We start from the raw sequence: 12061 nt of genomic DNA, 5'->3' as shown, positions 1-12061 counted from the left end.
ATTCCTTTTGGATTAATAACTTGCATTGTTATCATAATAATCCACATGTTCGGCGATGGTTTTCATTTACAACAGTAAAATTTAAAATCACTTTCACCTGCGATTTGTTTTTACAAAATGTAATTGAAGCAGACATCTCAGCCAAATTCAATTTTTAATATCGTATATTATGAATGAATGTATAAAAAAATCTATGAAGAAGATGGTGATTGGCTACATGAGTGTATCACTGTTTTTGTATGGCTACATGAGTGTATCACTGTTTTTGTATCTACTCACCTCATCATGTGATCCGGCGTCATTTTCGTCCTTGTGCGTTGACGCTGTAATGTATTATTCTACTTTTATATCCATCGTTTAAAGGAAGTAAGAAAAATACAACATTGTCAACAGAGCTAACCAAGGACTAATTCCTAAATGACATTCGATACAGAGAATCAACGGGAACAGAGCTAGACCAGGACTAACTCCTTAATGACAGTCGATACAGAGAAACAATTGGAACAGAGGATATACAAAATAAAGGAAATAACATAAGCCTCCACAAACTGGATGTTAAACATAAACCCCAGCATGGGGTTAATATATTTATTTCACAAGTATAGGATCCTGAAATATAAATGAATGTCACCACTGACAGAAACATGTTGTATGCAGAACATAGTCTGACAACAAATGTTTACCCTGGCATCATCACAGTTTCGTCTTTGGTATTGCAAAATGTTCTTGAAAAATCTTGCGGAATATATTAATCAAAATAAAGGAGAGGCTAATCTATAACAGAGGTTTTTTTTGATTATCAATGCACATAATTTGTTTACCTTTGTAATGTAAAACTAAATGCATGGGATGGTATTCACCAGAGATACAAGAAATGGAAGACAATAGGATAAAGTGAAGTAGCAATTTAGACGAACTATTGTTGTTTGTGTCTAAACAATAGAGATGTTTCTAGCATTGTCCCCGGCATCATCCACAAGCTACCATTTCATATGTGATGTATCTAGATATTTTCACCTTCTGTAAGTAAGACTCTCAACATGTATTGGTATAGCAAATAGGACTATAAGTTACAAGAGATGAAGAGCACAAACAGAGAGAAAAGTTTATTCTGAAGCCATCACTCATACATTGCTAATGCTAACAGTTTCTTCAATATTATAATTTGCAAAAACAGTAGACATGCTTTGTTATGTTATACTATCAATTGATACGTTAGAAACGATGCCTAAAATGATTTTCTTTAAAAATGACACCATTTGTGTATATAACATATACTACGTAGTTTATGATATCAGCATCCATTTGTTATCTTTTTCTTTTGCTTTTGTAGATAGGATATTTTTTATTACATTTCTTTTTCTTTTTTGTATTTTGTTTTTCTTTTGTTTTATTGTGGAATTGCGTTTTTTTATAAGAACATATGGTACTAAAACAAGGTATGATTCATTAACCGCTGTTCAGATATAATCTCAATGTCATCAAACCAAAAATGGTGACATAATGTGGACGACATAGGCTAGACAGACACTTTGGCTCAAAGCAGTTTGTTTTGATCGCTCGACCAGTTGAGTAATCAACATGTGAAAGGAAGGTATGCCTCTGATTGCACTCGAAATAAACCCTTCAAAATTTGTGATAATTCATTTTAAATTACAGTTTTCTTATGGACGAATAGGAAACTCGACCATCCCTGTTTCGGCTCTGGTGCGTGTTCTGCAGTCATTTATCAAGGCCAGAATGACGGTCTCTGTGATCAGCCCTATTACGCGATCTGCTCGAGTGACCATGTGATTAACATCCATTTATGTTACAGTATGTATGGAGGTAAGTAAATCAGTATCTATAAGGGGTTTGATTAAGGGTGTCGAGGGTGCGCTCAGCGTTAACCGGGGGTGCTGCTAAAGTAATTAGGGCCTAATAGAGCGTTGAGGACACGAATATCCTGTTAGAGGGATTTACGGACAGCCGACTAATTACAATGGAATGTAGACCAGTCCTACCGAATATGAATGATTCCAAATGGATATAGGAAGTTCTGGTCCTATTAATGTGTCTGATCGGACTGCATGGAGTCGACAACAGTACCAGGGACAGATATCTGACAGCCGGGGAAACACATTGTGATTAACAGTATTTACATATTTGTCAGGTGATTGAGAGCTTCTGTCATGTCGGAAACGGCTATCATCAATGTGACATTTCTCGTGATAAAATAATCATTCAAATTTAATTAGGCCAGGGGTTAGATTATATCCGATTCTGAAACCATTGTGATTATTCGTAAGTTTTTATAGTTATGTTTATTTAATTCAATTTAAAATGTTGACGAAGACTTTGTCCAATATAGTAGTATTCGTGACGTTTTTGTTCTGATGGAATATAAATTCAAAATGAGCCAAGTTTTGAGGTGCGTTGTCTGCAGAGAGGGAACGGTATGAAGAAGTTGAATTTGTTGGTGTTGCTGGCTGTTGTTTTGTCTGCTGTATCACTGGTCAGTGTTACCATAGCAGACGTGACTGACCACTGGGGAACTATTGACCAATCAGGAGAGGTCCTTCGCGTTCCGTGGACAACGTCTACTGTTGTTGGACTTTGGACGACCTGTACGTCCCGTGTGTCGGGATTCGTCCGCGAGGAAGTGTACACATACAGTTGTTATCTGACCAAGGACGGGGACCATGTTTCTGCAAGTAGGTTTAATGTATACTATTTATTTTTCATTTGTCATCGTTGTAAATGTGTTTTATGTTCTTAACGCTGGATAAACTCTGAAAGCAAATGGAATACTATAAACAAACCAAAATGAAGGAAACGTCGATTAAGACTCATATATTTTTTTTTACAAAAACTGATATGTCGCTCTTTTAATCTAATTATGATCAATCTGACTTGAGAGCGCGAGGATAGTCTTGTTTAAATTTGTTTCAGTGTAATGTAGTAATTGGTTTTCGCGATAGGAATGTGTATATGTTCTGTTAATCTACTTTAATATTACTTTATATCATTTTTCCCTCTCAATTTGTAAAGTATTACCCACATCATACTTATCAGACTTTGATACCTCTAGAGAAAGAAGGTAATAATTTTTCTGTTGTCACTAGGTTAAGTGTATTTTTTCTTTAATTCTAAGCTATCTTTCGTATATTTGCTTATAAACACAATAAAACCTACTTTATCGATATGATAAATGGGCAATAAAAGATAGAAAAGATAAAAACTTAAATATATTGTACCTTATAATGAGAAATGATTACTTAAAGTACATGTATTTTAGTAAATTACGTGTTAAAAGGTTATGTTAAATGCTATACATTATAAATTGTTCGTTTGTAGGCACATTCATAACCAAATATGGACATCTAAGTGCAGTTTTTTTTATAACTTTGATTTATTTTCCGGTCTTTTACACAGTTGTGAGCGAAGTTTGACCACAGATGGAGCAGTACAATATTATTGAATTTGTGTTTCCAAAATATTTGTAATACGAATGTGCCAACTGATACATATATCATGAGTTTCAAAACACCATGTCCAAACTATAAATCATTAAGTTATCAAACCGTTTTGGTGCATTTTTTCCAAATTCAAATATAACGCAGTTTTTATGGATATATATTTATATTTATATAATTTGTATACCAAAAACTTTCGCCCAGTCACACATTTGCCCGTCACTGGTAACATCTATATTCACCGAGTGTTAATATGGTCCATCACATGATTTTTTATTATTATAAATGATTGTTGTGTATTAATATTCATAGTCATGCTAAACTCGTGCTAATTAAGGAGGGAGAAAAGGCGAAAGTTTAACCGTGGTGAAACTTTCCCGGTACACAGTATTTATAACCTCTAACATGAAGTCATAATATGGTGGTCTAAAGCAGATAGATGTTGTTAACACAGTTTTACTCATTCAATGATATGTCGTTAGTAACCAATAAATCAATCTGATATATCAGTTTCTCTGTCTGTGTATTTTACTTGACATGACGCGTGTTAAACTTATTGGATGGATCATTACCCTCAAACAAATAAAAACAAAATGGTTTCAAAAACTAACAAATACAATTATTTTATGGTTTACAGGTTCCCTGGGTGTGAGCCAAGGTTTTGTGATTGTGTCTACCGCATTTACGGCTTTCGCAGTTTTGGTTGGAGGAGCACATCTACTCGTTTTCTCAAGCAAAACTCTTGTACTTGTGGCTGCAACCATTCTCTCCATACTATCAGGTAAGCTGTAGTCCCTTTACCGAATGCTTCGCTGTAAATAAACAATACCAGAATGATGATTGACAATAAGAGTATATTTCAGAACCATCAAATGGTCGAAGAGTTGGTTATTTTGGAAATATTTGTACAATTTGGATAAGTAGTTTAAATGCAAAGAATTTATAGCTTAGCTGTAGGATGTTTGGTCTGGACTTTTTAAAGCTGAACGTCACAGACAGAACGATGCATGTATAATTCCCTAGGATTGAAGATTTGTACGGACTTGCTGTCGAACCATACTTCACTTCAGTATCTGCATACCTATCTTTCGCATCAATATCAGTTTATATATTGTCTCAAATTTCATGAATAATAAAGACGATATTTAATGGTGTCTTGTGCGAACCACGTGTGGAAAATATCAAAATATGAGCCACACGAGTGAAATATATTTGTTTTTACTAAAGACACCATTAAGTTGTCTAATTAATACATTATTATAGCATAAAACATGAAAAATGTAATTCATTAAAAAAGGGCGGGAATCAGAAGCGTAATTATTAGCGTCATATTCTAATAACCTCACGCTTGAGCGCTATTTTGAATGTGATACTCAACTCAATTCCGACGTTTTCTGCTATTTTCTTGTATGATTGCTTATAAAAATGTTATTAATGGTATATTTATGTAAATACTTAAGTGTGTACCAAACGTTTACCATAACAACCACTTATTGTACCGTCGCTTCATTAGAATCTTAACAAAAAAATAGTTGCCTTTAAATGCAGCGAATAGAAGATACTGTTATGATTGGTCAATACCAAAAAGTGATATTTTCACACTGTTAGAATACCACTTTTGATATTTGTCATAGCGTGAAATATATCATTTTTATCAAGTTGATAGAATCCAATATTTCACTGGCAAAAATGTAATTAATTTTGATATTTCATGGATAGCCAATGAATATTTCACTTTGAGCAAGGAAACCAAATTAAAAAATAGCACTTTCAATTATGAGCCAAATACACAATTGAACGTAAAACATTTTTTTAAATTTAAGTAATTAACAGCTTACCATGTTTTATAAAACATCAGTCTAACATAAACTGGTGCTAACGTTCAACTTACATAAAAATTTACTTAGATATTCCATATTAAGTTCTACAAATGGACATCCTTTATTTGCATGGAACTGTCCATCGTAAATATCAGTGCACATGTTGTGCATATATCTGTTAACATTTATAGTTGAAAACACATGCATCTTAACTAATTGGCTTTTCTATAATTATTACAGATATCGCACTAATAATAAAAGTGAATATTAGATTTTTGAAATTGTTTTTATTACTAGAAAAGTCATCAAATAGCATAGTTGTAATTCTTGTAGTGACATACATTAAACGTAATGATACAATTTGCTATTTTTTTAATTTATTTTTTGAAATTCCTTCCAAAGTTTTTAGGACGGACATAACAAAACCAAACAAACAATAGACGATCTTTTGAACACCATATCATATATTCCTTGTTAACCTTGTTCTTTTTGTGATCAAACAATTGTCTTTTTCATAAAATCAAATGTTCAATTCATCCCGATGAGTTTTTAGAAGATATATAAACATTATCAAATAACTGTTGGAAATAATTTGTCATATGTTCTTACAATGAGCTCAAGTGTACTTATATCCATGTATACTAATTCAGCTGACAGCATCTTGAAATCCTAAATTCAGTAGGCACAATATATGTTTATGTATTAGCAAAGACAGCATATTTTTTTCTCTTGACTCTTTATTTTAAAAGTTAGCCGTAGAAGGTTGGCGTTGGTTGCTTGCACTTTAACTTTGGAGACCTGACACCATTAATTTTGTATGTTAAATGCAAAATCTTAACTTATTCTCAAATATACTGAACACAATTTCCGATATATAAAAAAATTCTTGAGAATTTAGTCGATTTTGTTTTGTCGATAAAAGTACAACTATATTCCTGGTGATTTATCTTCGTTATTGGATTGACATCCATTATATATAAACGATAGGATTTTTGTGTAAATTGTTCGACTCGTCGGAAATTGTTTGCCAACCAAATTCTTTCATTTACATATATCTTTTCGATTTCAAATTTCTATCCTTACGTTTTAGTAGGTATTCTTTTCCCTCGTAAGCCTACTTCAGTTTTTCTCCACAATTATAAACTGCACAAACCTTTACTAGGCCCTTAATTTTAACTGTTTCCCCCCATTATAGATGTTATGAGATGTTATGAATGTATTATAACACTACGTGGTTGTTTGTATTACTGGATAGAGCAACATTAACACTTATCATCACATATGACGTCAATCGATTATTGCCGCGCTTTTGAAGCAGCATTTGTTTCGCATTACACACACAGGCAGCATACTGACGTATAGTAGTAAACAGCTATGCGACATACGTCCCGTAATTAGCGCCCGATAAAGCAGTTCTTGTGAAATCCATAAGATGGTATTGATTGTATAAATTAATTGCATGACTTGTATAACTATGACTTATGTAAGCTGCATAACTATGACATTCATGTTTCAGCTGTATAGCGCTATAAAGGATATTTCGTTTAATTATTATTACAATCGTCAGATTACAAATTTTATCGTCCGTCTGAGATTATAAACTGAGTAGATTTGAATGCCTTCCTTGTGTACTCAATGAAATAATCGAACTGTGCATGGATTAAAACAGAATAATATATTTGGATACGTTTTAATGCATTTTCTTTTATTCTACAGTGGTTTCGTCAAGTATTTCTCTCGCTGCATTCCAGTTCAGTTTTAAGACGGTATTTGCGCCTAGTTGGTCCTTCTATGTATGCACGGCTTCCCTGGGATGTAAGGTGTTGGCAGCAGTAACATATATAGCTACGACACTGAAAGCCTGCAGCAAACCAAACGCGGTGAGGAACGAACACGAGACGAGTGGAAAACCTATCGGGGACGATGAAGCTAAGATAGGCGAGAAGAAATCAATTGAGGACGGAAAATAGTTTAAAAAATGCATTATTTTAAAATATCAAATTGCATAACTACAGTGCAAGTTCCAGCAGAATGTGTGAGGATTTGTAGAGCTTATCGTCCACAGTGCAGTATGAATAATTCGTTCTTCGTTTACACCTTCACTTAGAATTGATATAGGCACTCTATCATGTTAGTGCATTATACATTAGAATATATCTATTTACGTTGAGCTATATCTACCCCACAACCTTTAAACCTAACTATCAATGTATTGTCTATCATCTGTTAAGTGCTTTCACGCCTATGTCAAACAAACGTGCCAACCATTGACATGCAACGTATCTAACCACATTCAGATGGCATTCACAAGAGCTTTGAATGCCAGGTGCCGATTGTTTTCGTAATCATTATTATGACGTCATACTTATTCAGTTGAATACAACTTATCCTGTCTAGACAGACGGAGATTCTTTTCATAAACCAAGAATATACAGTGAATACATAAGTTGAACTTAATGCTGAAAAATGATAAATGTAATCAAATTTTCTGTATTTAACGTAGCTTAAACCTTTGTCAGGAGCAGCAAATAATATATCTTTGAACAAGTATATCATGTAAATTGTACAGGAACAAATTGCAGCGAACCTCCCTCGGGGAAAAGAGTCAATGTCCCAAAACATAGTCCACGTTCTCACGTTTCAAATGTTCGGTTACCCTGTTAAGATTAATATGACCATACTTCTCAACATAATGCAGTATAATGCTTACATATATATTCATCTGAAATGTATTGTTGTCGGTGTACGGTGTTCCTATCCTGTGTTCGTCGTTTATATGTTCTTACTGCTATACACATGCATTACTGTTCATGTACTGTTTTAAAACATAGCTATGAAGTGAAAAATCCAACGACTTGTTACAGTATTAACGAGAACATTAAATATCATACTCTTAACTGTCATAGCGTCAGCGCCAGACATATTGATATGAAATGATATTTCACTACAATACAATATTTAAATTAATGATGTTTTCTTTGTGTACAATGATCTGGATACTTTGTTGTGTTTTGTTAAACTGTTGCGCCTTACCTTTGTTCTTATTATACGCTTATTAAATAAATACCTTGCTTCAACTATCTTGTGTTTTTTAATCCGGGGAACAATGTTACATATAAGCACAATCACATACTACTGTGTCTATTTTCTTAAATGGACCACACTTAAATATTTTTTCAAAATACATATATTTATGCATTAAAGAATAACAAGTCCTTGTTTAGGATTGAAATAATGAAAAATATAAAAAAGAAAGTGGGGTCTTCTCTAGGGTTTTCACCTTTTCAGAGATTCTCCAGGAGCCTGTTTATTAGAGGAGATGAAGTCACTCAAGTACAAATCTATGGTTGATGTTCTTGTACAAAACCAAGGTGGCCTGTACAAGACCGTGGCTATGTTCTCTATAGGTCAAAAGGAGGCATGTTATGAGAACATTATAATATCTAGCAGGCTCAGGGTTAGCAACTCAGTTGTGTAAACTCCTTAAACAGACTGATATCTTGTCGATACTACTGTCTAATGGGTTCCTGTAAAATGATACATGGAGTCAATTAAAAGGACAAAGAGGACAATTTAACTGAGTATCAAACTTGATGCTGCCAGCACACTTTGGCGACCGATTTCTTCTCTGTTAGCTCCCTTGCTTTCGTGCATTTCTTAATTTTGTATGAGAGCGACAAGTCATCTTTTGGCGCCTCATAATGCAGGCCAAGGAAACAGCTTGGCTGAAATGTCCGTAGCCATTTCATGGAAAGTTCGATAAAAAGTGAAACTTTGCTTACACGCCAGATGGCGTCCTATATGGTGCCAAATATCCCTTTATCTATATGTTGGAAATAATTTTGCTAAATTGCCATTTGAAATGTCCATGTATGCTGAGATAAAGAGAGATCAGAGATAAATATTTCTCAAATACCATTTCAAGATGATTAAAGAAGGTTAGCTTTTTCAATATGCGAATAACATTACTGTGATCAGCACATAACTCATTAAGGCTTCACCCCGTTTGCCTGTTTTGGAAAGCTTTTTCATTTAATTATTTATTATATTTCATTATATTTGTTTATTTGTATCATTTTATTATGCACCTTATGAAACCTTATTTTATCTGCCTTATTTATGTCTTTCCTTGGAATAAGGAGAGACATATAGTTTTAGCGCTGATTCTTCTTTAGGCTCTTCCTTTGGTTCTACTAATAATTTCTTGTCCAGGCTGGTACCTGTAAACCGTTTAAAGGTATCTTGATGAATATTGTAGTATAACTGAATTACTTACAGACAATGTGCAATGAACTGATATTATAATAAGTCACATTTTTCAGGAACATCTTGTCCGTGCCGTAACTTTTAAACCTTTTAAAGGGACAATATTGGTAAAAATCACTGTTAAAAAAATCATAAAAAGTGTCATTTTCAGAAAATATGTCACAAAACTAACACTTTCGCTTAACTACGCTAATTATAAGTTTCTGTTAACATATTTAACAATTGCATATAATACAATCATTTTAATTCAACGTCCCATTTGTATTGCATATATTGAGTATCGTACGAGAAATTTTTAATACATTGGCGACGCAATGTGAACCGAATTGTAGTCCTTCGTGACGGAGACGGCAAAGTAGCTACACAGCGAGATTAAAGCAAGCCAAGATGGTTGCACAAAAATTCAGCAGACACATCTAGGAACAGACAAAATAGACCTTGTTTCTGACTTTCCATAGCCGGTGCTTGACACTGACATGTAAGTATATGTCACATAACCAAACACGACTAGTGATTATAATACGCGTACGGCGACGATTACCCAACGTTACCGGTTGTTGAGTGTTTTACAATGATATATGGTACTGCTAGCTATCGGATTGGTTGTCGTTACCAAACTATTTACTGTAAAACTGGTCACATAATTGATTGTGTTTATATTTTGTCAACAACACATACTAGAATGCAGTATGGGGCATCATTAGGGGTAATGCTGTTGTCAGTGTAAACGTATTACTTAATTTAAAAACTGAAAATAATGCCGATTCTATTAATGAAACGAGTTATCAATGTAGTAAAACTATGAGGCCACATCATTGTATCACTAGTATAACTACGAGGCCACTGCATTGTATCACTAGTATAACTACGAGGCCACTGCATTGTATCACTAGTATAACTACGAGGCCACTGCATTGTATCACTAGTATAACTACGAGGCCACTGCATTGTATCACTAGTATAACTACGAGGCCACTGCATTGTATCACTAGTATAACTACGAGGCCACTGCATTGTATCACTAGTATAACTACGAGGCCACTGCATTGTATCACTAGTATAACTACGAGGCCACTGCATTGTATCACTAGTATAACTACGAGGCCACTGCATTGTATCACTAGTATAACTACGAGGCCACTGCATTGTATCACTAGTATAACTACGAGGCCACTGCATTGTATCACTAGTATAACTACGAGGCCACTGCATTGTATCACTAGTATAACTACGAGGCCACTGCATTGTATCACTAGTATAACTACGAGGCCACTGCATTGTATCACTAGTATAACTACGAGGCCACTGCATTGTATCACTAGTATAACTACGAGGCCACTGCATTGTATCACTAGTATAACTACGAGGCCACTGCATTGTATCACTAGTATAACTACGAGGCCACTGCATTGTATCACTAGTATAACTACGAGGCCACTGCATTGTATCACTAGTATAACTACGAGGCCACTGCATTGTATCACTAGTATAACTACGAGGCCACTGCATTGTATCACTAGTATAACTACGAGGCCACTGCATTGTATCACTAGTATAACTACGAGGCCACTGCATTGTATCACTAGTATAACTACGAGGCCACTGCATTGTATCACTAGTATAACTACGAGGCCACTGCATTGTATCACTAGTATAACTACGAGGCCACTGCATTGTATCACTAGTATAACTACGAGGCCACTGCATTGTATCACTAGTATAACTACGAGGCCACTGCATTGTATCACTAGTATAACTACGATGCCACTTCAGTGTATCACTAGTATAACTACGAGGCCGCTGCATTGTATCACTAGTATAACTACGACGCCACTGCATTGTATCACTGGTATAACTACGAGGCCACTGCATTGAATCACTAGTATAACTACCAGGCCACTGCATTGTATCACTAGAATAACTACGAGGCCACTGCATTGTATCACTAGTATAACTACGAGGCCACTGCATTGTATCACTAGTATAACTACGAGGCCACTGCATTGTATCACTAGTATAACTACGAGGCCACTGCATTGTATCACTAGTATAACTACGAGGCCACTGCATTGTATCACTAGTATAACTACGAGGCCACTGCATTGTATCACTAGTATAACTACGAGGCCACTGCATTGTATCACTAGTATAACTACGAGGCCACTGCATTGTATCACTAGTATAACTACGAGGCCACTGCATTGCTTTGTTTTTACTATTTACATATACCATTGTGTAATTCCATAATGCAGTTGTATTTGCAATACATATTTAAAAAGTGATATTTTGTTATTTTGTTGTTGGTGGGGAAAGAAAAATATCTCATGGGTCAAAGTTAAAACAAAAATAAATGTGTAACATTATTGGTAACATCACCATTGTTATCATATTTCTGCATTTTCCAAGGTATATAAAGAAGCCTTAGGATAAAATTCTACGATCCCAAGTATCTCTATTTTAATAATTATGCATGTATACTGAACAAAAAAGAAACGCACAAAGCCCCCCCCCCCACCCCCC

At 34.7% G+C, this 12061-nt stretch overlaps 1 protein-coding gene across 1 annotated transcript; it reads left to right on the top strand.

Annotated features, from left to right (window-relative positions):
- Positions 1-1783: 1783 nt before the first annotated feature.
- Positions 1784-8334, top strand: LOC110456111. Its single transcript, XM_021506668.1, has 3 exons — positions 1784-2693; positions 4093-4236; positions 6992-8334. Exons 1-3 carry the CDS (start codon positions 2438-2440, stop codon positions 7243-7245), a joined length of 654 nt encoding a protein of 217 aa, XP_021362343.1. The 5' UTR covers positions 1784-2437; the 3' UTR covers positions 7246-8334.
- The last annotated feature ends 3727 nt before the right edge of the window (positions 8335-12061 follow it).

The sequence above is a fragment of the Mizuhopecten yessoensis genome, unplaced genomic scaffold (assembly GCF_002113885.1).
Source record: "Mizuhopecten yessoensis strain PY_sf001 unplaced genomic scaffold, ASM211388v2 scaffold8535, whole genome shotgun sequence".
Lineage (NCBI taxonomy): Eukaryota > Metazoa > Mollusca > Bivalvia > Pectinida > Pectinidae > Mizuhopecten > Mizuhopecten yessoensis.
The sequence above is the reverse complement of the archived record's forward strand: the minus strand, read 5'-3'. Positions and strand labels throughout refer to the sequence as shown.

Excerpts from the sequence above, each read along its gene's own strand:
- LOC110456111 (XM_021506668.1), top strand. The coding sequence starts at position 2,438 with ATGAAGAAGTTGAATTTGTTGGTGTTGCTGGCTGTTGTTTTGTCTGCT. Across the intron at positions 2,694-4,092 it reads CGGGGACCATGTTTCTGCAA|GTTCCCTGGGTGTGAGCCAA; the intron begins GTAGGTTTAATG and ends TATGGTTTACAG. Across the intron at positions 4,237-6,991 it reads CATTCTCTCCATACTATCAG|TGGTTTCGTCAAGTATTTCT; the intron begins GTAAGCTGTAGT and ends TTTATTCTACAG.